Source organism: Onychomys torridus, chromosome 8, assembly GCF_903995425.1.
Source record: "Onychomys torridus chromosome 8, mOncTor1.1, whole genome shotgun sequence".
Taxonomy (NCBI): domain Eukaryota; kingdom Metazoa; phylum Chordata; class Mammalia; order Rodentia; family Cricetidae; genus Onychomys; species Onychomys torridus.
The window spans coordinates 93813333-93839252 of record NC_050450.1 but is presented as its reverse complement, the minus strand read 5'-3'; the positions used below and the strand labels follow the sequence as shown (position 1 = coordinate 93839252).

The following is a 25920-nucleotide window of genomic DNA, read 5'->3' as shown; positions in this document are numbered from 1 at the left end:
GCTACCAAATGAGTTCCAGGAAAGGCGCAAAGCTACACAGAGAAACCCTGTCTCGAAAACAAAACAAAACAACAAAAAACCCCCAAAACAACCCCCCCAAAAAAAACCCAAAACAAAACAAAAAATCATTAAGTTGGGAAGGAGACATGGGAGAGGTCTGGGAGGAGTCAAGAGGGACTGAAGGGTGGATATGATCTAAATACACATGTATGAAATTCTCAGTTAAAAACTATTTTTAAGGAGACACCGGGAAAGGCAGAAGCAACAAGTTTTACCTCCTCCTCTGACTAGCCTGGTGTTGGATGGAGCAGCCTGTGAAATGTTTTCAGCCATGTGCTTAAATACATTTAAATAAATAAGGGTTCACAGAGGGAGGCCTTGCTTCAGGAGAAAGACCATGGATGCTTTGCTCTGGGTCTGGCTGCTGTGTGTTACAGGAGTGTCAAGTCCCTAGTTAAGTCTCTGGGTAGATCCAGCCCAGATGAGAGAATGGACTTTTGGTCTTTTAACCCTGGTCTTTCCAGGGAACACAATGACTCAGTCATCAGGGGCTCCATGCTCCTGTGGCTTGACTTTTAAGCTGTCCCGCTCCACTCCCCTCCCTCTACTGGACCCACCTGACTTTTCCCAGTCCAGTGGAGAAGTATAGCTCCTTCATAGACCAGCACAGGGAAGAACCTACCTGTACAGTTACCAAAAGGCAGCTAGTAAGGGATGAAGTAACAAGGAACTTGAGAACTCATGAAGGTATCTGCTGCTCATTGCTTCACTGAGTGGCTTTTTATCTAGGAAAATTCTTTTAAGAATTACCCCCCCCCCCCCACAACTCTACCTTGTTTTATTCTTTCAACGCTCCAGGAATCCTTTGTAAGTTGGGGTCTTGCCAACTATTTTCTTTTTTTAAAAAAATTCTAGGGGTTGGGGATTTAGCTCAGTGGTAGAGTGCTTGCCTAGCAAGCACAAGGCCCTGGGTTCGGTCCTCAGCTCAAAAAAAAAAAAAAAAAAAAATTCTAGAAGCTGGGTCGTGGTGGCGCACACCTTTAATCCCAGCACTCGGGAGGCAGAGTCAGGCCGATCTCTGTGAGTTTGAGGCCAGCCTGGGCTACAGAGCGAGATCCAGGACAGGAACCAAAGCTACACAGAGAAACCCTGTCTCGAAAAACCACCCACCCACACACACACACGCACGCACGCACGCACGCACGCACGCACACGCGCACACACACGCACAAATCCTAGTTGTTAATGAAAGCAAACCGTTTTCAGACCTGGCATGTAGTTCCTTCCATAATCTTCTCTACTTTAAGGTGACTGTGGCATGCAGGCTGGGCTGACTGTGCCAGGCTTGGGAGGCTACGGCAAAAGGATCATTGAAGTCCAGGAGTTCATGGCCAGTCCCAGAAAACACAGTAAAGCCATGAGTTAATCAGTCAAACCCTCTCCAAACAAACGGAGCAAAGCAAAGGGAGAACAGCGCTCCTGTACAACTACGGCCCCTTGAACTCCTCACACGCCAGCCTCACTGAGGTTCTAGAGCTGTTCATCTTGGGCCAACAGCTCCCTCAAGTGCCCTCAGTGTCCACCTTAGGGACACTCAACGAGGTGACCAGACACAGAAGGAATGGTTCTGAGCCTCTCATGGTAGAGCAACCACGTCATCAGGAATCTGGCCTTAGCCTGAACCCCCGAATTCTCCCTGGGGTGGCATCCTCAGCACTGCCATTTCAGGTAAGGGCGCGCTTAGAAGTCAGTTCTCTGAACAGAGCACAAAGGAGGAAAGCACCAGACACTAGGTTTCTCCAAGTGTTGACCATTTATAAATAAGTACATTTGCTTTCATACATACAGTTCATTGTACAGCTGACGCTCTGTACACATGGGGCAGGAAAATGCATTCATTTGAACTTTTCATATCTATCTCACGCAGCTCACATGTACAGACAATAAAACTGTTCAAGCAAGTACAGCAAAGGAAATGTCTTCCTTATACACAGGGCTAGAGGCCCCCGCTAGGTGTGGGGAGTCCCCACTGCACGAGTTCACGACTGTGTGGTGTTCAATATATTAGGATAGAGAACAAACATGCATTGGATAATATACTGTACAGAGAAAGTCCTTTACAGCTGAGTTATAGAAAACCTAAAGGAAAACTAAGTGCATTAAAGCTTTTTCCAGCAAGTGTCTTGAAAGGACAGCAAAGAGGAATAATCAAAATCATATTAGTACAAATCACTCTTTAACTGTAGACTGTACACGTCTGTACTAATTGAAATCATCTTGGATTTGGAGGAGACAGAACAGAGAGACACAGACGCTGTGCTCGATGGAAGAGAGGCCATGTCTGAGAACGGCACCTGCCCTGAGCCCCACAGGAACTGGCCCAACTCAGCAGGAATCAGCCAAATGTTAAAAAAAACAAAACAAAAATCAGGACAGGAAGTATAACTTACAGGATTTCCAAAATAATCTGTGAATGAAGTGGCTATCTAGAGCTGGCATCTCTAGTCCCCCCTCCCCCCAGTGAATGGGTACACAGTAAGGCAGGTACATTCAAGTACTGAATTTTCCAGAATTAACTCTCTGTCTGGTCCTGGGGATTGAAGGGAGTGATTTGAGTCCTAGCCAGATTTTCTGATTAGTGATTAGCAAAGGGAAAATCCAGCCATCAAGTGTTACAGAAACAAAGCAGCTAGGCCACGTCCTTCCCACGGAGTAGATCTATCTGGAACCAGGAGATGGTGCTGGCTGGCATCTGTGTGCAGCCAGCTGCAGCCTGACTGGTCAACTTAGTGTAGAAATCACAGTCAGCAGGAAGAAATGAGATGATAGGGTGAGGAAACATGAGAGTAACACTTGATTTTTGGTGTCCAATTATACGTTCATTTGGTTCTGACTTTCAAAGCTCTGACTGTGGCCATTATGTGACCACAAGCATCTCAGGGTGGCTCAGCAGCTGTGAGGCATTGGACACCGAAATGAAGGTTACCAACACTTCAGCCCTTGAGTGGTCTGTATTACAAAAGGAGTTGATGAAGACCCAGTGAATATTCAAGTAGCTCTGCACAGTGGCTCCACCAGCCCCGTTGTGCTTGTGTCCAGGTCCCTAGCCAGCCACCTGTTCTTGGGAGCAGCCAGAGCTGAGTTCAAGGCATTGCATGGTGAAGGTTTCCATGACGCTTCTTTGTAGGTAGCTCTTACCCCTAAGCCCTTTGTTCATTGTTAGTCATGGTAGATGGTCAGTCTGGAATTCCCAGAGGAAGAGGAGAAGTCACACCTCTCAACAAGCATGCGGCAGGGCAGTACAGCCCTCAGAGTAAAGGCGGCAGCAGACCGCTTCTTGAGAACTGGGCAGCCAGGCAGGGTGGGTGGGGCTGCTGAGCACTGGAAGGCTCAACAGGAGATGGGCACAGAGGCAGCACATCCTGCCACTGGGGAGCCTGTTCCATTGAGTGGCAAAGACTCAGTGAGCAACTGGTTTTGTCCAAGGCATTTCTGCAGTAGAAAAATAACTATCTTTAATCAAACCCCCAAACACGATACTTCTGGAGTTATAAAAGTTGGAGGCTGAGTGGAACTGAAAGGATGCTTATGGGGAGAAAAGGCTCCTTTACATACCCATCCACCAGAGAAAGGGAGCTCAATTTAACCTCCCAAGCAAGTGGTGTTCAGAGTCTGTTTTGCTACAGGTGGCATGGATGCACGAAGGCCCTCCAGGTCTTTGTTCCCTTCTTCCTGAACCTCCAGTCTAGGGGTCTCCCTGTTGCACTGGCAGCAGCTCCACCAAGCCATTCTTTGTGACCAGGTAAGTATGATGCAGAGCCACGGTGACACCTAGTGGTAGAGTATGGTGAAGCACACGTGACATCCACATATCCCACTGCATATGACTAAACTCTAAGGAAAAATACTTATGGATATTAAATTAGATACTGGTTTAAAATTTTTCTATTGGGTATATCTCTGGAATATAAAAATACCAATATTTAGAGGGGGTCATAAACTACTATACAATATAAGGGCTGAGAACACCTTTCTCTAAGCTGTTCTGTTTACAATAATTTAGGCAAAGTGTTTAATAATCCAGGCTTAACTAAAACCAGCAAACTTAGATATCTGGACAACCACCTGGGATACTGTACACGATTCTAATTAGTGGAATTTTCCTGAGCCATCGAGTTTCAGTTAAACACCTAGAAAGGGGCGCCTGGGAAAGAAATGAGAAGGGTTGTGCTCTATTAACTCGGGACTTTAATAGTGCACGTCTGTAATCTGGACAGACACAACAGCAGATACAAAACGATCTCCATTTGTCCATGCCAAATTCTCGTGTTACACAGGTTTTCCCTTTACTTTGTAAATAAACATTAATTTTAATTGTTACTTGTATGCCTTACTGATCCAGTAAATAAATGAACCATGTCTCAGGAGTCCCTAAGAAAATTGCTGGAAAGCACTTTAAAATCACTGCAAATATTTTCTTGTGTTTAAAAATTCTTAATCTTTTTGAGGCTTATATACAACAGTTATTTCTTGTGCTATAAATGCTGTGGTCCACTGCTTGACTTCTTTCCTTTTTTTTTTTTTTCCTTGAAAACACTAGAGACAAGAGTGACTGCTAATTTCTAATGAAGACATTATTACACTTAAATATCCAGTATTCATCAGTTACAACTTCAAACAGTAAAGTGCACCCATTTATAGACATGATGTGATGGACACCTATTAGTGCAAGAATTTTGGGCAAAGGAACATGTTTTGGTGAGAAACCTACAAGCTGAAGTTTGTCACCTGTCTCTACTTAAGGGAGATGTGAACTGAGTGAGCAGAATTTGCCAGTTTCATTTGAAAACTTTCTTCCATCCTGAGGCTCACCATGTCTGGCAAATGCTCATGGCTGGGAAGGGAGGGCACATTGAAAATACAGTACCAAGATCAACCCACGGCAGTGAAGTAGCAAAGCAGGGCACAGGCAGTCTGCATCTAGGGAAGACCCTTGGTTTTTCCTGCCTCAAGAATCTCCTGTTGGTGTTTTCTAGTCAAATCCACTGGCACCCAGTAGTGACAGCCATTCTCTTATGATGGCCAGGACAGAACTGTAGTTTGACACTGACCTTCAGGTGGGGGTAGAGAGGCTAACTCTCTTGCTTTTCCTGGAATAATGAGGGACCAGGGGGAAGTGGCAGTTGTGGTGTATTATCTGACTGCATGGCATTCTAGCCCACCTGGGCAGGTAAGGCGGTAAGTGTAGCTTTCCAAATAGGCAGGAGCACTTTTCTAATGGGTTGTGGTAGCTCCCTTAGAGACCAACAAGGCTGTGTCCAGGCCACACCAGGAGCCAAGAAGCTGCTGTTCCCAGCTACAGGCTAACTTCACAGCTATAAACTCCTTCCAGATGGGAGAGATGGAGATACAGGCAGGTGGATGGACAGGCAGGAAGAGATCACAATGCCTATCCTAGTCTAGGAGAATGGGGCAGTTCTTCATGCCCTGCTTACAGAGATGAGGCCTGATCCATTTTAGGCTCGGGGTCTATCTACTGGCATAATTGAAATCAGTGAAGGAAGGTTTGTTTTTTTAATCTCAGTGGCATGTTCTGCATGTCTTGTAGGTCCTTTCAGAGAACCTGTATCCCAAACAGGTCACAGCTAGATTTTGCTCAAGACACTGTTCTTCCTGTAGCCCCTTACTAAGAAGAGTAAAAATGCTTCCTAGGAACACAGGGCCAACACCCCCTGGCTAGTTTGCTGGGCTGAGTTGCTTGGTTTCAAGAGCTGACATGAGCCAGAGACAGGACTGTGCTGCAGCTTTGGTTCCTGTGTTCTTGCTGCCTACCTCACAGTTGTCTCAGCTCTTCCAAAGTCAGGCGAGCAGACATCCACAAGACCTAGATGTGTAGACACTGATGGAAGATAAGGCCTGTGGTCATCTCATGCCCCTACGCAGGGCTCAAAGGACTCTGCAACACTCTTGGCTATTTCTGATTTTCAAAGATTACCCCTAAACACTCCTAGATAAAAGACATAATTCCTTTAACAGTGAGTAATGAAACCAGAGGTCTTAAATGGAGGGAACAGCTGGCATGGAATGCAGTGGCCTGGACAGAAACCCTGGGAAGGGTCTTACAGTCCCAAGAGAATCAAAGCAGGCTCTACAAGAACCTTTTCCTAACACCATGTGCGTGTGAGACAGTGAAGGCCACCTGGCTCCAGGTGGAGATGCACCAGCCAGACCTCAGCAGTCTGCTCAGATCTAAAAAGCAGACTTCTCCAAGACAGTTTTCTTCCAGTGAGAAGCAAGAACAGTCTTTATCCTCGTGTCTCCTCTTTTCTCTGTATCTATTCTCTCCTCTAGCCTTGGAAAATCAGTAGCCTTTAGTGGCCAATTGTTGGTTAAAACTCACTCTTGGTGAGTGCTTTAAAAATACCCACAGTTCTGGAATTTCCTTGGCTGATCAACTTACTTAAAGGGCTGAATGTTTACTAAATGTTCTTAAAATGCCTCTTGGAAAACAACATGGTAACATTTCAAATAAATATAGTGGTCTTTTCTTCTGATTTAGCAGCTTTCTTTCTTTCTCACACTCCCCTAGACCCTTTTATCCCAGGGGAAGACCAGCAATACAGTAAATAAAGATTCTAGACCGGATGCCTGCAGGGAGCTGGAGTCTGGGGAGGAGACCACGGCCCAGGAATGCACTGGGGCTGGCCATGTGGAACACTGAATAAGAATGCAAGGACAGAGAGGCATCACACACTTCCTCGAGTTTCTAGAAGAAAACAAACAAGAACATCTCACTTTTTCAAAAGGAAAAAGACATTCACACAACAAGGACATCAGGGAAAGCGATTGTCTCCTGGAAAAAGCTGACCAGTATGTCTGATCTCCCTGGTTAAAGCTCACGGCACAAAATCTCCTCGTTGGCATTGGAAGAGAGGGAGAGAACATGTGGCTGGGGCACAGACCCGAGAAAGTCCTGGCTCACCAGAGGCCAGCTTCCCAGTCAGCTGCATGCAAAGAATTTCAACATGTGGGCTGTCACCTCTGAACACCACACAGAAACTACATGAGAAATTAAGCCAGAGAACTACCTCGGATGTGGAAACCAAGCCTGAAAATGTGCAGTGAAAACATATGGGTCTCACTCCAACAAATGTCTCTCAAACATTAGACTCCACAAACGGTCTCTTTGGTTTGATAGGCGATGTCTGCCCTTGTCGAGAGTCCCGAGACAATTGCCTGTACAGGTTGTCCTGGTATGCCTGAGCCACGGGTAGGGTCCGTGCCACCTTCACGTCAGGATAGGAGGAGGCCTGGCTGACTCTTTCTAAGAGGTCTCCACGTGACCCATTAGCCAGCATCCCATGGGGGCTGTAATAATCGTCCTCCAGCAAATGGCCATTCTGTGCATTGTTGGTTTTGTTATAAAAGGCAATGTTGCTGATGGATGATGGTGGACTGAAGGACTCAGGCTGAGGCAGGTTGCCTGGAGATGTGGGACTGAGGACAGTATCCACTGATGACACTGCCCAGGTCCGATTCTGCTGGTGAAGGTGGGGGTACTGTTGAGTCCGGGCTGTTTTATCTATGATCCCCATGAATGGTGTGGTCCTGGACCGGGTGGGCTCACTGGGGTAACCTCCCTGAGTGGGAGACACTGGCGACAGCTCGTCACATGACCTATCATAGGTTGGTTTCAGCGGGATCTCCATTTGCTGAATTGAAGAAGAAGGCCGGAAGGTGGGAGTCAGGTTGGAGGTGGATGCGATGCTATTGCTAGATGGAGAAAAGCGAAGGCCCACGCTCTGTGAGTGCAGCAGTGGCCTGGGAGTTGGTGGGTGGGGCTTGATTTCATTAGGGTTGATACTGATAGGTCTTCTGATTAAATGTGACACATCAGGGGAACCCAGCTGGCTGGAGGAACGTTCCAGATCTAGTTTTGAGTGACAGACTGGATAATAAGATGCTGACTGGCTACGCCCAATCTGTGGTGTCTGGCTGTACCTCATGCCACCTCGGTAGGCAGAGGAGGGTCTCTGTGGCAGATCTTCTTTGGTCAATCCTCCATGCTGACAGATGGCACCGGCGCTCAGGCTGGCTTGGACATGCTGAACGGGTCTCCCGTCTCCCACAATCCCCCCTATGGATCCCTGATAAACCAATCGGCTCTGACTTACTCCCATGTCTCCCTGTGGAGACTGGTATTTACTAGCCATTGAATGGGCTACTTGGCCATAGGCTCCTGTCGGGATGACAGTACTTGAGTGAACTGCTGAGCTAGGCTGGTTACTTCGGACAATCTGGGCCTTGGCAGGCTGTAGCCTGAGCCCTTGCTGGGGAACTGCCACTGGAAGCTGAGGCATCTGGTAGGGCCGCTGGGCCATCTTGGATAGTGGAGATTTTGGTCTGCCAGGAAGCTGACTCACATTTGTTTCTTGCTGATACCGTACAGGAGAGCCAGACTGGGATCTATAGACACTCATGCCCTCAGCTGGAGGACTGGCCCGGTACTGAGGGCCTCTACGGAGAGGGGAAGGGGGAGGGCTTGGGTATTCCTTGCCTTGCCCTCCCACAGGAGGTGGGCTAAACCGGTAAGATGCACCCTGGTGAGCTGGGGAAGTATGTGGTGGGCTTGGCCTGTAATGAGAGTTCTGGTGAGTCGGAGAAAGAGCAGGCGAGGTGGACTGATAACCTTGTCTAGTGGGAGACCCTACAGAACTGTTGGACCGGAAATCAAAAACCTGATGAGACCCAAGAGGTGAGCTAGAGATATAGGCTGAGTCCCGATGGGCTGGAGAGGAGGGTGGGCTCTGGATTACTGGGAGCCCCTGACTGGGCCGAGCCTCTGTCTGGAGGCCAATAGAAACATTTTCAACATCCTGTTCCAAGAACTCCTCCTCAAATATCTCTTGTACAGAGTATATATCTTCATGTGGCGGCTCAGGCTCTGCTTCTTCCTCTGGTAATTCCTGCTGAGGCTGCTGGGGTGGTGGGGGTGGCTGCTGCTGCTGCTGCTGCTGCTGCTGCTGCTGCTGCTGCATCTGCCTACACTCCTCCTCCACCCGCATCAGAAGCCTCTGGATCTCACGGTTGTTTGGACATAGCTTGATGGCCTCTTTCAGGTCCTCTAAGGCTGCTGCAAACTGTCTACTTGACAAAATGCAAACACAAGAACGGGAGTTATTCTGAGTGATAGGAATCACCAGGAGCTGAGAACACGGTCACTGGTTCAGAGAACTACATCAGGTGGCATCTGTGGGACTCTAAGAGGGTCTAATTCAGTTTGACTAATAAGGAAGGGAACAAAGAGGCTGCTATTCTAAGAGTCCAGAATGATCTCCCAGACATTTTGGCCTTCATCTACCCTCTGGTCTCTTTGGGGTTCATAGAGAACATCTTCATTATGTCAGTCAAGACAGGCCCTTCAGAAAGAGCTTGTGCCGAGTAAAGTCTAGGCAGTATGAGGGTTGGTTGTGGTTGTCATTACAGCATCACTGTCAATTAGCTTAGGAACAAAACAGTAAGTAACTGCAGTGTTTAAAAATATTGCTGGGGACTAGAGAGATGGCTCAGAGGTTAAGAGCACTGGCTGTTCTTCAAGAGGTCCTGAGTTCAATTCCCAGCACCCACATGGTGGCTCACAACCATCTATAACGAGATCTGGTGCCCTCTTCTGGCCTGCAGGGATACAAGCAGGCAGAACACTGTATATGTAATAAACAAACAAACAAAGTAAGTTTTAAAAATATTGCTGATCCAGTCTAATTTTTTTCTGGGGGGAGGGGGCAGTGTTTGAGACAGAGTTTCTCTGTGTAGCCCTGGATGCCCTGGAACTCACTATGTAGACCAGGCTGGCCTTGAATTCAGAGAGATCCTCCTGACTCTGCCTCCTGAGTGCTGGGATTAAAGGTATGCATTATTATGCCCAGCTGATCTTGTGGAATTAAAAAAAACATTCTCAATATTTGGGTCTAAACTTCAGGCCTCTTACACCCTAGGATGAAGCCTGTCTGTCTTCTGTTCCTTTTCTCCATCACCTAAGAGCAGTGCTGTGTCTTTCTGCCAGATCACAGCCCACAGGAATTACACTGGCTGGTTAGGTGACCTGGAGTGTAGCTGAGCTTATCCCAAGACTCTGAGCTACACAGAAGTGAAACACGGAGATAGTCCTATCCTCCCAGTTACAACTGCCCAGAAAGTAGATAACTCACCTTGTGGAGAAGGAACAACCCCAGATGGAGACCATTAACATTTGACTTTCTATAAAAATGTTCTGACTCTAGCTAAATCACAGCCTTCAGTATAACCAGGCTTGGTTTGATTTTTGGAGACATATCCCCCTAGGTGATAGCAACAAATTCCAAACAGTTCCTTTCCATGCATGGAAGAAGGCAGGTGCTAGGCAGGAGACATCAAAGACAGTGAATGGCAGTTTTTAGCTCCTTCTGGAGGCTTTCTTGCTCAGTGGCCAAGGCACAGCAGTTGGGCACAAGGAATGGTGCCACCTCAGTCCTGGCAGCAGGGTCTCCTCTCTCTCCCAGTGTGTGGTAGTTTAGGTGAGAAGGGTCAATGTCATCAGACTTAGGAGAACCCTCTATGGAGGGCTAAATAATCTGGGGAGTCACCAAATGCCTGGAGGAAAGGACAAGAATCTGTAGGTGACTGTCCTGCTCTTCCTGCTAAGAAGGTAGATGGGAGATTTGGCCTAAGTGGCTTCCCCTGCACTTTATCAGTATCTCTTCATGCCACTGGCTTGGGGCTGAAAAGGTGACTGAGACGTGACATAGACTTCATGGAAGAAAGTGCCTTTTTCCATTTTACTTTTCTCCTAAGGTGCCCAGGAAAAGTGCTGATTGTGAGCTCTCTCCTGTGTAAAGGCCTGGCCCTGAGTGTCCGCAAGGGCAGGCACACTGGGCACACACTGCAGGGCAGCTTGCATGGCCTTGGTCAGATTTTTGGATACTGCTGTTCCTCACCCTCCCTTGCCTCACCTGCTGCTGCGCTTTGCTCTTGCTCTCGCATAGTATGCTTCATAAGACTTCGGTTTCAGCTCCAGAGCCTTAGTAGCAAATTCCTCCGCCATTCCAAAGTCCTGCCATTGTAATAGGTATGCAGATGAGTCATTGAAGAGATACATAAAAGACAATTTGGGAATAAAACAAATCATATGTACAATTCTTTGACATTTGTGGGTGGAATGCCTGGGGTTTGTGACATGCCTGGCATGGTTCTAACCATGTGGCCCACAGACTTTAAGTTCCCTTCTGCCTTCCTCTGTGTGGCTCTGAAACCACTATGAACTTTATTTGTCCAAAGTATTAAAAAACTTTTGAATTTGGCTTCTTTTTACTTTTCTAGCAGTTTTTAATATCCCAGAAGCCAGCTGCCAGCCCTCTGTAATAAGGACCCTACAGCTGGAAACAATTCTCCACACAAGAGGAGACACAGTCCTTCCTGCTGTGACTTCCTGAGGATCACTGAGAATGAACCCGAGTTCAGGGGAAGGGTCTGGGTAATAGCAGGGAGTGCCAACTGGAGCGGAGATGCCATGGGATGCCAGGCAGGCAGGTGCAGTCCTTAGGTCTGTTCCAACTGAGCAGGTTGAACATTTTCACACCTACCGTTTCAGGGGAAGGCTAAGCATGATGTTAACACTTAAGTGCTATATATACTGGACATATAATAAATGTTCCATAAACTGGTCTTTTTTTTTTTTTTTTTTCCCGAGACAGGGTTTCTCTATAGCTTTGCGCCTTTACTGGAACTCGTTCTGTAGACCAGGCTGGCCTCGAACTCACAGAGATCCGCCTGGCTCTGCCTCCCGAGTGCTGGGATTAAAGGCGTGTGCCACCACCCCCGGCCCATAAACTGTTCTTTGTATTTCACAGATGCTTCTCTGGCTTGTTCCTTCTCATATTTGATCCCTTACATATGAAACACTCAAAATTAAAAAAAGAAAGAAAGAGAAACAAACAAGCAGACTCCGGCTGTGACCAAGTTCTGTGCTGTCTCTGGAGACACCTGGATGAACATGGTCTCAGAGCTACCGGTGTTATTATAACAACCTTCAGGAATAGAGGCACACAACACTGAACAGGAAGAGCCTGTGGTCTTTAAGATCTTCTTAAATACTAAGCTAAAGGGAAATGTTTCAATCTTCACAGGAGAGTGGTTCTACTTTTGAGACATGGTCCTTGCTATACACCCCAAGCTAGCCTAGAACCTCCAATCTTTCTGCTTCTGCCTTGAAATACTGGCATTACAGATACATGCCACCACGTTCAGCCTAGGTTTTTCTTTTCTTTATATGTCAAAGCCATAGCCAAGCATGATTACAGTCACAATTCCTAAGGCAGAACACAAGGTAGAACAAAGGCCCTGGGGCATAGACATTTGTTCATAAGACATCTCCTACTGAAGTGCAGAGACTTCTGCTGCTTAGCACAGTGTTGGTCCATGGGAGTAATTATTACTTCTGTGGAAAATATAGAGCTGCTGAGGAAGCAGTCCAACCTGCATGGGCTATGTTCTATCATTGCTGTTTCCCACCTTCCCCTTTACTTACTTGAGAGAGAACCATTGTTTCTGGGCATGAGAATGGAATCCCCCTTCTTCCTTGGTGCTAGAACCCACAGTAGAGTTTGTGCATGCTAAGCAAGAACTCTGAGATATTTTTTAAAAACCGATTAACTGCTAGGGAATAAAGAAGCCAGCGGACTGGCACACACTGCTGAGTTTTCCTATCTTCTAAGAGGAGGGCCAGAGACCTTCGGTACTGACGATTGTTTGACATGAGAAACCTCAGGCACGACCTTACTATCTTGTCCCCAAACACCTTCCTCACTTCCATCTCTACTCTCTTTCATGTCCTGACTCCTCTCTGCCTCTGAAGGTCAGAACTGTGTCCTCTGAGATGGCCAAGTCCATCCCAGGGCTCTTTCACTGCAGGTTTCAGCGATGGAATAGATGATGCAAAGTTAAATACATTTAAGTCTTTCTGGGCGTGATGGCAGATCCTTAGCTACTGCAGCCAGAACCTTTGTCTGGACAGCTGAGTCCCTTATTGATCAGAAATGCCTGCTTGGTTTGGATTATTTCTATCTCCTGAGGAACTGGGAAACCTCTGGTGATGTCAATGACTCTTAATGATTGTAAGCCTGTCTGTGAGAGGCTCAGGAGTATCTGTGGGACAAAGAAGCACTGGCTGAAACTATACCTGCAAAGAAGTGAAAAGAGCCAAGGACAACTAGGGAGATGATAGAGGGCCAGAAGGGGCATGGCATATTGGAATACAGAGGTGAGTGAAGAGGTGGAAAGTTCAAGAACAGTCTTGGAAATTAACCTTGAAATCTACAGTCCTGATGCATATGACGAGGGAGTGCATTAGAAACAGAATGACTGGAATCTAGGCCTAACTGCAGCTGAGATTCTGCTGAGGACTGACTGGAGTGTGCATGCAGGGGACAGTGTTCTGGTCACTTTGCTGGATTAGGAAAACACAGAATGCTGCCAACTGCTCATAGCACTGGCTCTTTACAGCTTGAGGAATCTGTGTTCAGTGTGGATTTATTTCAACTGCAAATGTCAGTGCTGTATGAAGGACAACCAAGTTCCAAATGGGCAGACAGGATTCTGGGGTCTAGCATAAGCTAGTGAGTGACATGAGCTTTCAACTTCCAGCATTGCAGAAAGAGTGGGATTAGAGGACTTACGTTCATTTTCCTGCGACATCGAGAGAGGTTGAGGAGGAGAGACACCTTTAGTTCCCGGAAGGTTTTCAAATCCTCACCAAACCCTTCTCTAGGGAATTTCTTCAGAGCATACTGGTAGCGCTGGGCAGCTTCCTTTACTTTACCTTTCTAATGGGCACAAATGAAGAGTACAATGTTGGTTTGCTGAGTGGCTGAGATCTGTTTCTAGCCCCTGCCTGCTCTTAGCAGTTGTTGCCAAGGCTAAGTCTACTGGTTCTGGGAAGTTGAGAGCAGAGGTCTAGTCTCTTCTATAGGAAAATCCCTTGGCAAAAAAGGGAAGGTCGAAGGAGACACCTAACGTTACAAGTCGGAGAAACAAAATCTTGGCGAGCAGACATAACAGTTTCTGAACTATTCTTTAGGGTTGATCTTGATCACTGGGAGATTCCTTCTTTCCTTGAACTGCTCTCATTGGGACATATATGACTTCCTAGTCTCAAAACTCCAGAGTGATTGATTGTTCCTCCCTAGCTTCTGGCTTCTATGGCTCCTGTCTGATGCTCTACCTTACTGTCCCATAGAACAGATAATTCTCTTCCTCAGGAAACATGCAGGACCTAAAATGGTACAGCCGTGGTTTCTCTAACATAATGGGAGAAAACTGTATTAATTGTATCTTCCTATATGTGGATCAGGCATGAGGTAAGATGGCAGCAGAGAGGAGAAGCTTGGAATTTGTGACTCTCACTTTGTAGGAGACATTTTTCCAAGCTGAAATAAATCTGACCAACTCAGGGATCCTGCTGCAGAAACTCTGGGCTCTTGTTGCACTTTGCACCTGAAAAGCTGTATATCACGTGCAGAAAGATGCAGGTGGTAGCTCCTACCTTGACTCCCTTCCTCTGTACAGCTGCAACTCTCTAGGGAGAGTTTATTTATTTATTTAACTTTCATTATCTTTTAATTAGAAGTGTAGAGTCTTCCAAGGTAGAATTCTGGATGTGAATAATAATAGCTCAGGATAGCAGGGCTTAGACTCTTGAGAGTGACATAAAGGTCCATAAATATGATACATACAGAAATGAAGACCTTTGAATTTATGTGATTTTATGTGATCAAGTTTGGATCAAGGCTCAAGCTTCCTAAAAGTCATGATTATTATGATGTTCTCAATGGGTGTCCAGGAACTGAATTCTGCTCAGGACCTTGAATATTTATAATACAAGGGAGCTTTACCATCATTCTTTTAGGTCTGTGATGTTTCAAGGATGTCTGCTACTAAAAACTGGGTTGGAGTTATTTACCTTCAGGGATGATCCACTGAAGTGACTGACCTGGAACACCCTAAGAGCTTCTTTCTGGCCAAGTGTACATTAAGGGTACCCATTTTTTAAAAACCCTCAGTCATTCAGTGAGTGACTTTAAGCAAATGTGTAACAATCACTGTTTATCCTATTAAAAATTCTATTATTACAGTAAATTTTTTTCCAGGCTGCCCTCCAACTCCTTCTATAGCCTAAGAGGACCTTCAAGTGCCCAAAATTCTCCTGTCTCTACCTCCAAAGTGCTGGGATTACAGGTATGTGCGACCATGCATTAAAAATTAAGATAAATAAAACTGGAAACAGCTATAGCATATAATTCTGTTTTTAACTGCCCTGTGAGTTCCTCATTTAGAAGATTCCATGTCAAACCTGTTACCAAACTGTAAGTGACCAGGTAAAACCAGAGTTTTCTGGTTATGTGCATGAGGCACTTGTTGGCTGTTTTGGCTTTCTTGTCAGGAAGGAAAGAACTCAGGACCCTAACTTAGGAGCCCATGAGTAGGGAAGGGCTCTCTACCTTTTCTTCTACAGAAAAGGATGAAAACTGTCAAGTTCTCAAGACCTGCACAGAAAATAGTCCCTCCTGCCCTCACCTTATAAAACATGTCCCCCTCTTCCATCAGCTTGCTCAACAGGATGATCATGATGTCTGGTTTGGAGGTGGCCATCGCCCACGTGGCTGGACCTGTAGTGTACAGGATGCATGATGGGTAAAGAACTCATACAATGTAAGGTGGTAGGAAGCTAGGTGAAAAAAACACCCTGGGGGATTTCTGCTGAGAGAACAACTTGTCCCACAATAATGACCTCATCTTTTAGTCCTGGGAGAATTTTAGTGACTCCCACTGCCAAGAAGCTGCACCGGACTGTTTGTATTCACCTTAAAATAAGAGCATCTGAACTGTCCAAGTTTGTGCCACACGAGAGCAGTAATGCCTGAGTGTACATATGAGCACATGATGGCTTAGTTTGGAATTCTTTTAAGTCAGAAGTTGGAAGAAAGGGTTTATATTAAAGGTTACCATATGATTAGAAAAATCCAAAAAAGAATAATTTATTTTCTATCTGAGGTGGAAAACTCCCACATTTAGTTAGACTCAATTTTGAAGTGTGTACTCTGTAGAAGGGAAACCTCATTAAAGACTCTGAAGGCTCCCTTAGAGCTAAGGACCAAATAAGACTCCCTGGGATTCATTTGGAACCAGGGGCACAACTCAAATGTCAGTAGATATGAAACAAACAAGCATTAATAAGAACTACTTCACTCAGAAAGAAAAGAATAAAGTTAAATTGATTAGTTTCCTGAGGACTGAATTATTTACCATCTAAGCTTTTCAGAGTTAGTTATCAAAAGTTCAAGTTATTCTCTGCAACAGTCATTAAAAAAATCTTCTTTTAAGGTGAAGTAAATTAAAAGATTAGAGGTGTAGGGAACTCATGCAGGCTAAATCAAAGAGGAGAAGGCAAAGCTGACCAAGCCATCAGACCACGCCTGATGCTGACAGCGGGGAATATACCTCGTGGGCGACTCGGTAACGTCTGACAACCTTCAAAGAAAGGAGAAAACAAAAAGTTGTAGGAGAGGAAAAAAAAATGGATGAAGGTGAAAAAAAGAAGGAAAAAGCAGCAGTGAGAGGCAGGCAGCAAAAAGCCAGCACATCAGCCAACCCTGGTCTAGTCTGTGGGTGGGGAGCAGCTGGGGCAGCAGCAGCAGGGCTGGAGAGTCTGAAGCACACACAGAGCAAGGGAAAGCAAAGGCTTATGGCACTGCAGGGAGCCAGGGTGCTCTGGGGGGGGGGGCTAGTGCAGAGGCAGCACCAAGATGTGCGTAAGCTCAGCGCAGTCTCCTGGCTAAGGCTACAAAGGGCAGGGCAGAGAGTCATGTGACTCTGAACACAGTTTTCTATAGACTATGGCTCAGATGTACTCTCTCTGGGCCAGTAGCCTTTGTTCACTTGGACAGTAACTGGACCAGGGCAGAGGGAGAACTATATACATTCACACCAAACACCCAGGGCAGCCAGACCACTGGCCCCTGGGCACAGATGGTCAATACCACCTTTCTTTCTCTTACCTATTTTGGCTCCTTTCTTCAGTAGAGTGACCACAACAGAAGTGTTCCTGCAACCCACTGCCCTGTCCAAAGGGCGCATCCCACTGTAGTCAACATGCTCAATCATGGCCCCGTGATCCACCAGGAACTGGACCTAGGCAAGGAACGAACAGAACTGTTAACAGGCACAATGCATATAGCTTGGCCCTTTTCAAACTGCCTGTCTGAACTGGGATGTAGGACTCATTTCAGACCATAGTGATATTCTTGGTTTTGAATAACAGTTTGTATATTCCTGTCCTCCAGCAATTATAGATCTGGAGAATTTATGTTAGAATCATTGAAATAGTACTTCACATTAGGTCTTAGATTAATTAGTATTATTGATGGATAACATTACCTGTCCTTACTCTCCTGAGGTCTGTTTAAAGGCACTCACCACTTCAGCATCACCATAGAAAGCTGCCAGGTCCAGTGGGGTGCGGCCATTCTTGTCAGCATGGTCTGTAGCAGCTCCATTATCTACCAGAGAACGTACTACTGAGAGATGGCCCTTCAAACAAGCCCAGCTGAGGGCTGTCAATCCTTCTTTGTCCATTAGGGCAATGGAGGCACCTATAAAAACAAACGAGAATCCTGTGTTAGCAGGACTGAAGACACAAAAATTTGTAGCAGAAAGGAGTGCTGATACTTAAGGTATATATGCCACCCAAGAACAGCTTTTACTTTTAGATTTTTCTATTTTTAGACTGACCCTGGCTGGCCATGGTGACATACACCAGTAATTCCAGAAGTCAGAGAAGTAAGCAGGAAGATCTTGAGTTTGAGGCTAGTTTGGGCTATACAGTGACTTCAAGGCCTTCCTGAGCTACATCTCCATCTCCTAAGTGCTGTGACTACAGGTGTGTGCCAGCCCAATTCATGTGGTGCTGGGGATTGAACCTAGAGCTTTGTGTATGCTAGGCAAGCACTCTGCCAGCTGAACTCTATTCCCAGACCTCAAATTACAGCTTACTGTAAAAAAAAAATTAAAATCATGTTAAGTGTTCCTATTCTATAATATTCTACAAATAATGTAGGCTAAATAATTTTTGTTGACTTAGTGAAAACTCACTTAAATGAGAAAAACAAAATAAAACACCCAAAGAAAATATAAAAGGAATCAAGGAATAAGGCAGAACAAATCTCTTGAGTGTCTACTGGCATGTGGCAAACATGGTAGTTACCTAAGGGTCATCAGTGCTGAAGAGGCCCTGCCTCTTCAATTGGATAGTTTGTTCTAGAACACTGCTTCATGCCACATCTTAAAAATTTAGGTCTATTCTCTCTGAGTGCTGCTCCCCTCCTCTAGCAAAAATAAAAATAGGTTTCAGGAAGTCAGACTTGTTTGGCAACTTGTATTGGGGAGGCAAGAGGCTCTACAATATATCCTGGAGAGCAACTCTTGATTCTAGCCACCTCTGAGTCTCAGGTTGTGGAAACAAATCTTCCTTGAAAGGACAGAGCTGAAGCCACAGCAAATCTCTTAGGAGAAGCCTAGCCTTCCTGCTCTTTGGCTGTTCAGGCGTCTGGGTATGGTTCTTCAGAAGGCTGATTTCCCTTGAAGGAAAGTGCACACACACACACACACACACACACACACACACACACACACACACACACATATAATGATATATATTTAAGTATGGTTTATTAACAGTGCAGGCTAACTGGAATGATGTCATTCATGGTTTCCAATCTCCTCACTATCCAGAGCTTGATGCATATCCACAGGCTCCACTAGATGGTGCTGCATGCCACTGTGGTGAGCCTTTTTGACTGCAGTGGTTTGTGACTCTACGATGGCTGAGCTTAGAGCAGTCAGCACGGGTTGAGATGTATTACCACTGTGCACCTTCAGGGAAAAAGCACACAAGGCTCATCATAAAGGACACCTCCTTTAACTTGTTTCCTGTTTACCAAGGACGTGAGTATGTTGGAAGATGCCACAAGGAATTTATTATAACTTAATGGTAATATCCTGAGTCTCCAAAGAGGGTCTCATTGTTAGCAAGTGTCTTCCTCTTTCCTTTAAATTCAAGAAAAATATTAGCTGTGAGGCCAACAAACTGATGCCCAGCTTCACCTGGTGTGTTGGCGCCACCTTTAACCCCAACACTTGGGAGGAAGAGGCAGGTGGATCTGTGTGAATCTGAGGCTAGCCTGGTCTACAAACACATTCTAGGCCAGCCAGGGCTACATAGAGACCCTACACTACCACAACCAGCAGCGACGACAGCAGCAGCAGCAGCAGCAGCAGCAGCAGCAGCAGCAAATTAGCTTCTAAAACAGATGCATATTTATTGGGTATACATTAAAAAGATGGAAGTTTGGAGATTATTGATTTGCAAGAAAGAGTTCAGAATGTGTTGGTTTCATAACAATCCCTTAGGCTATAAAGAAAAAGAGAATGTCAGCATAAGGAGAACTCTGCAGTGTATAAGTGGGCAGGCTGGGAGTTTAAACTTGGCTCCCTGGAAGCTAAGACAAGAGGATCACTTCAAGTTTGAGGCCAGCCTAGTCTACACATTGATAAACCATACACACATGCAAAAGAGCGTCACACACACACACACACACACACACACACACACACACACACTGCACAAGAAAGTGCCAGGTGATGGAGGCAGAAAACAAATGTTGTGAATTCAAGGCCAGCATGGAATCTTATTTTAAAAAACTGAAGGAAAAAAACAAACAAACAAACAAACAAACAAACAAACAAACAAGAGGGCAGGAGCTGCTGGCTTTGTATTTTCTAATCAATTGAATTAGTAAATTCTTTTTTTTGGGGGGGAGAGTGGTTGGTCAAGACAGGGTTTCTCTGGAACTTGCTTTGTAGACCAGGTTGGCCTCAAATCTGCCTGCTCCCGCCTCCTGAATACTGGGATTAAAGGCATGTACCACCACTGCCTGACTAAATTAGGAAGTCAGGAGTTCAGTGGGTTATTACGGGCTTTATTCACAGCTCTGGCCTCTCAGGACTCACCTTGTGCAAGTAGAAAGTCCACAGTTCCTAGATGGCCTTCAGAAGCAGCCATCATCAAGGGAGTACGGCCCTGCTTGTCTGCCATGTTGACATCAGCTCCATGGGTAAGTAAAAGATCAACGATCTACAAGTGCAGAGAAGCAGAGACTGGTTATTCTATGAGCTATTCATATGACACATGCATGTGGTCTCCTGCAGTACAAATGACTATTTGCAGAGGTGAGTCAATCTACAAGCAGCTTTCTACTCATGAGTTTCTGTACAGTCCTAATGATACATAACTTACTCTCTTAACTCCTGTAGGGATAAGAAAGTGAGGATTCATCAATGAGCATCTGACTAAGACATTAAGTTAGAAGAAAAAAGACAAGACAATGTGGTCTGAACCATCCCATAATGGAAGTTCCAGCCCGAGTAACTCGCCATGTCAGTTCCATTTTATCACTCTCTAGAGGCTGCAAGCCTACTGTAGCAGCAGTAAACATTTACCACCGAACTGACTACAATAAAATGTTTCTGTAACAACAGTGCCTTTTGTTAAATACTGTTTGGCTTCTCGAGTCTTTTTTCTACTCAAGTACTTCCAAAGATCATTATCAGTATCCTTTTCCACCCTAATGCATAAGTTAATGGTTTCTCCAGAGTCCAAACCTCTGGAAAGATCAAATAACTAGAGTTTGCATAGTGTTTTCTTCTGCAAGTCTGAAACATCTGTGAGTAACGGGTCTGCGGGGGTCTGCTGAGATGTGAGCCTCTCAGTCAACTGGCAAATACTGTTGCATGGAAATGGAGGTTGCTCCATGACCACAGCAAATCAACCTAGCTCACAACAATGCTTGTGAGTGTTAATTCCCCACCACCCTTTCTTTTGAGTAGTGTCTCACTATGCAGCTCTGGCTGTCCTAGAACTCACTCTGTAGACCAGGCTGGCCTTAAATTCAGAGACCCACCTGCCTCTGCTTCCCTAGTGCTGGGATTAAATGCATATACTACAATGCTGCCAGGTGAATGTTAATTTCTTACATTCTCAAGTAAGTGGAACATTAGTAACAAAGGTTTCTCTGTGTAGCTTTAGCCTCATGACTGCTGAGAAACCCATTTGTGGCTTCTTTTCTTTGCATCATAAGTTTCCACGAGGAACTCATTCTTTCTTTTCTTTTCCTTTCCCTTCCCCTTCTTCCCCTTCCCTTCCTTTTCTTCCTTTTCTTTTCTCTTCTCTTCTCTTCTCTTCTCTTTTCTTTTCTGAGACAGGGTTTCTCTGTGTTGTTTTGGTACCTATCCTGGATCTCACTATGTAGACCACAGAGATCCGCCTGGCTCTGTCTCCCAAGTGCTGGGATTAAAGGCATGCGCCGCCGCCACCGTCACCACCACCCCCCAGCTAGGACCGTTTATTATCCGAGGGCTGGAAGCAGCACTGTACTTACCTGCCAATGGCCCTGGCGGACAGTGCTGAATAGGGGCACTGCTCCTCTGCGGTTTGGCTGGGCCACTGCTGCCCCTTGTTCCAGAAGCAGACGGCACACATCCAGTTTTCCTCTTCCAGCCGCGGCTGTCAGGGCTAAGGGCAGATAACAAATACTGAGGATGGCTCTCCTCTTTTCTAGTGTTCAATATTAAACATGGATTAATATGTTTTTAAATGCTATGTTTCATGCAAACACAGTAAATTACTGTCTGATTAATGTAATTAATAAATAGTTAATGTAACAACTTTACCTCCAAGAATAATAATTTTGGCTGCCTTTTCCAGAAAGGATTTTTTGAAGAAAAATAATAAATAAAGACACTTAAAAGGGCTCATAATATCTGGGGCCAATAATAATAATGAATTCATTGAAAAATCACTTTGGTCAAATTCACCTGGTTTCACTTTTCTACACCCAAATTGTCTTCTCTGCTATGGGTATCTCTTTTTTTGAGGTTCTCAACCTACTTACAAATCTATCACTCTATAAGTGAATGGAATTTAGACAAGTGACTCTGCAGAGAAAATTAGTGGGCAAAGTCTTGACCAATCTCAACTCCTGCACCCTCAATCTAGAGAGCCAAAGGCAGGTATTGTAGCTTTAGGCCTAGGACTACTTTTACTGTTTTTTTCTTTAATTAAGATAAGGGTTCTTGGTTTGTTTGTTTGTTTGTTTGTTTTTTGTTTTTTCGAGACAGGGTTTCTCTGTGTAGCTTTGTGCCTTTCCTGGAACTCACTCTGTAGCCCAGGCTGGCCTGGAACTCACAGAGATCCACCTGCCTCTGCCTCCCGAGTGCTGGGGTTAAAGGCATGCGCCACCACCACTTGGCGATAATAAGTTTAAAAAAAACAGATCTGCAAGCACGAGTGTCAGAATTGTTCAAAGTAAGATGGTCTTAAAGATGAGAAAACAGGTGTGAAAAGACAAATTTCTTCCTCTTATGGTGGTAGGGGGTTGGGTTGAACAAGATCTCATATAGCCCAGTCTGGCCTCAAACTCACTTTGTAGCCGTGGATGACCTTGAATGTCTGGTTAGGGATTACAGGTATGCAACAAAACACCAGGCTTTCTTCTTCTAAACATAAAACAATGGAGCCACTGTGGTGACATATTGTGCCCCCAATATATTATGCATCCTAATAAACTTATCTGGGGTCAGAGGACAGGACAGTCAGTATATAGACATAGAGGCCAGAAAATGGTGGCACACATGCCTTTAATCCTGTCACTTGGGAGGCAGAGATCCACTCAGATTTCTGTTGAGTTTAAGGCCACACTGGAAACAGCCAGGCATGGTGACTCACGCCTTTAATCCCAGGAAGGAAAGCAGAAAGGCATATAAGACATTAAAACCAGGAACTAGAGTCAGTTAAGTTTTTAGGTTTTTGAGCAGCAGTTCAGCTGAGATCCATTCAGGTGAGGACTCAGAGGCTTCCAGTCTGAGGAAACAGGATCAGCTGAGGAATTGGCGAGGTGAGGTTAGCTGTGGCTCATTCAGTTTCTCTGATCTTTCAGCCCAATACCTGGCTCCAGTTTTGTTTTTATTAATAAGACCTTTAAGATTCGTGCTACAAGCCACAGACTTAAAAATAGCCATAAAGAGAATATAAAGGCTATAAGAGAAAGAAATTAATCATTTTCTTTCTATACTATTGTCTATTACTTATGATCTTTGGTGTAGTGGACATTGAGTGCATATTTCATTTTTTTGTACTGTTTGTGTAGTAGGAAGAATAATTTGGAGATATGCAGACAGACATTTATTTAGCCATGGCATTTAACACGCACAGGTTTGTTTATTATTTGGAGGTAAGGCCCTATGTACCACAGGCTGGGCTTGAACTTAGTGTTCCCTTTTATCTCCCCAATGCTGGGAGTACAGAGGTATGCTACCACACCTAGCTGAAATTTGTTGTTTTAATTAAAAAAAAAAATCTGTGTGTGTATGGTGTTTGTGCTGATGTGTGCCCCTGTATGTGCAGGCTGTCAGAGGTTGACACCTGGTGTCTGTCCTTACTCTCTGCTGTGATTTGAATAAGAGGGCCTCCACCTCCATAGCTTTGTATATTCAAATGCTTTGTTACCAGGGAATAGAGCTCTTTAATATTAAATGATTAGAAAGTGTGGCCTTGCTGGAGGAAGTGTAGGTAGGGTGACAGGCACAATCTCTCTCTGCTTGTGGATCACTAAGTATGTAGCTCTCAGCTACTGTCCCAGCCCCATACATATCACCATGCTCCTGTCAGAACAAACTGACCCTCTGAAACCATAAGCAAGGTCCCAACGAAACACTTTCTTCTATAAGAGTTGCTGTGGTCATGGTGTCTCTTCACAGAGCAGTGACTAAGACATTCTCCTATGGTGATATTTTATTTGTGCTGAAATGTGATTTTATTTGTATGTTAATAAATAAAGTTACCTGGGGGTCAGAGCTAATAGCAAGCCATAGTAGAAGTCTGGCAGTGGTAGCACACACCCTTAATCTGGATCACAAGACAGACAGATCTCTGTGTATTCAAGGACACCACCAGCATGGAGACACATGCCTTTAATCTCAATACCACCAACCATAAAAGACCTGGAGGTCTGTATAGACAGGAAGTGATGAGGAGGTCACGTGGTTGGGTTTACAATCAACGAGAAGGCAGAACAGAAAGTCAATAAAATGACAGATACACAGGAAGTAGGTCTCTTGCTGAGTGGAAGGATGGTAGTGGCAGCAAGTGGTAAGAAGGTGGTTTTAGTCTTAGCTCTTGGCTACTGCTCTGACCTCTTGGGCTTTTAACTCTGCATTTGGCTCTGTGTTTCTTATTGAATAAGACCCTTACATCTACATTCTCCATTTGACTTTTGTTGAGACAGGATCTCTCACTGAACCTAGAGCTCATTGATTCAGCGGGCCAGCAAGCTCCTGAGTTACACCTGTCTCTGCTCCCCCAGTTCTGGGCTCACAAGTGTATACCACTGTATCCAATTTTGTATGTGGGTGCTGGGGATCTGAACTCAAGTCCTATATTTGTGGGACAAAACTTTACCAAGCTCTCTCCCCAGGACACAAGTTAGGAAAAAATCAGAAAACAGTAGGAGTTATGGTGAGAGAGAGAGAGAGAGAGAGAGAGAGAGAGAGAGAGAGAGGGAGAAACAGATATTTCCCCATCTTCCAAATTGATTTGGAAAGCTGATGTAGTAGACTGACAAAAGATCCGTCCTTTATTACAGCCATATATTCTCATATATTAAAACTAATATATTAATTCTATATATTAAATATATTAAAACAAAACTATTAGGCTACACCATCGATGCTGGGCTCTCACTGGGACTCCTCTTGATTGTCCTGCTGTTGTCCTGTGTCCTGAAGATCCTGCAGCTTTGGGTCTGCAGGATGTGCCCCTTCACGTGCTCCGGCAGATCATAGATGGGGTGGATTTTGGGGTGGGTCAATTTATAACCCTGATTGGGGGCCTGGGTAGTTGCAGGGCTGCTCAGCCTGACAGTTTCCCCTTGTCCTCACCACCAGGGTGAGCTCTCCTGCATTGCCCTGGCTAGTTCACCCCTTGAAGCCATGAGCAAGGGGTGGGGCCAGTTCTCCTGCTTTCATGTCCTCAGGGTCAGCTCTCCCACACCTACACCATCAGGGCCAGCTCTACTGTGTTACCAGGCAAGATGCAGGGACCACTCTCCCGAGTCCTGCAGCTGCTAAGGGGCAGGGCCAGTTCTCCCACCTGCCACAGGTGTCAAGGGGTCTCTCCCCTTGCCCAAACTACTATATGGCAGATGAAGGATGAGGGGTCAGATCTAATTTGTGTTCCCTGGGCAGTTCACCTACACCCTTATCAGTAGGATCAGCTCTGCTGTGCTGCTCAGGTGAGGTGCTGGGCCCACTTTCCCGAGTGTTGCAGCTAGTAAGGAGGAGGGTCAGCTCCCTCACCCACCACAGGTGGTAGGGGCAAGGAGGGGGAAGGCATCTGCATCTTTCCCTTGCCCTCACCACCACATGGTAGCTAGTGGGGTGTGGCGAGCTATCCCCATTCTTATCCTCAGGGCTAGCTCACCTATGCTTCCACCAATGGGGCCAGCTCTATCTACTGTGCTGCCCAGGTGAGGGGTAGGGACTGCTTTCCTGAGTGCCATAGCTGGTAGGGGGGGGGGCAAATCTCCCCTGCCCACACCTTCTCAGCAGAGCAGACAGGTAGTGGGACAGCTCGCTCATGCTCACCTCCGCCAACAGGGTCTACTCTCCTGTGCTGCCCAAGGTGAGGGGCAGGGACAGCTAGCTCTCCTGTTCTTATGACGTCAGGGCCAGCTCTCCCAACCGCCTCAGGCACAGAGGGGTGGGGCAGAACCCAGAGGC

The 25920-nt window shown here is 45.6% G+C and overlaps 1 protein-coding gene across 11 annotated transcripts in view; it reads right to left on the bottom strand.

Annotated features, from left to right (window-relative positions):
- Window positions 1–4566: 4566 nt before the first annotated feature.
- The window catches only part of Tanc2 (tetratricopeptide repeat, ankyrin repeat and coiled-coil containing 2), a 332046-nt gene continuing 310692 nt past the window's right edge, over window positions 4567–25920 (bottom strand). For 7 of the 11 annotated variants that reach the window (XM_036197446.1, XM_036197453.1, XM_036197452.1 and 4 more), the window contains 9 exons: window positions 21525–21658; window positions 20098–20221; window positions 17506–17681; window positions 17088–17220; window positions 16531–16560; window positions 15607–15698; window positions 13710–13856; window positions 10989–11089; window positions 4567–9147 (listed from right to left, as the gene is read on the bottom strand). In XM_036197446.1, the coding sequence (XP_036053339.1) occupies window positions 7158–9147; window positions 10989–11089; window positions 13710–13856; window positions 15607–15698; window positions 16531–16560; window positions 17088–17220; window positions 17506–17681; window positions 20098–20221; window positions 21525–21658 (2927 nt within the window). In that variant the 3' untranslated portion in view covers window positions 4567–7157. The remainder of the gene's footprint in view (window positions 9148–10988; window positions 11090–13709; window positions 13857–15606; window positions 15699–16530; window positions 16561–17087; window positions 17221–17505; window positions 17682–20097; window positions 20222–21524; window positions 21659–25920) is intronic. The other 4 variants (XM_036197450.1, XM_036197456.1, XM_036197448.1 and 1 more) reach the window with 3 other exon arrangements.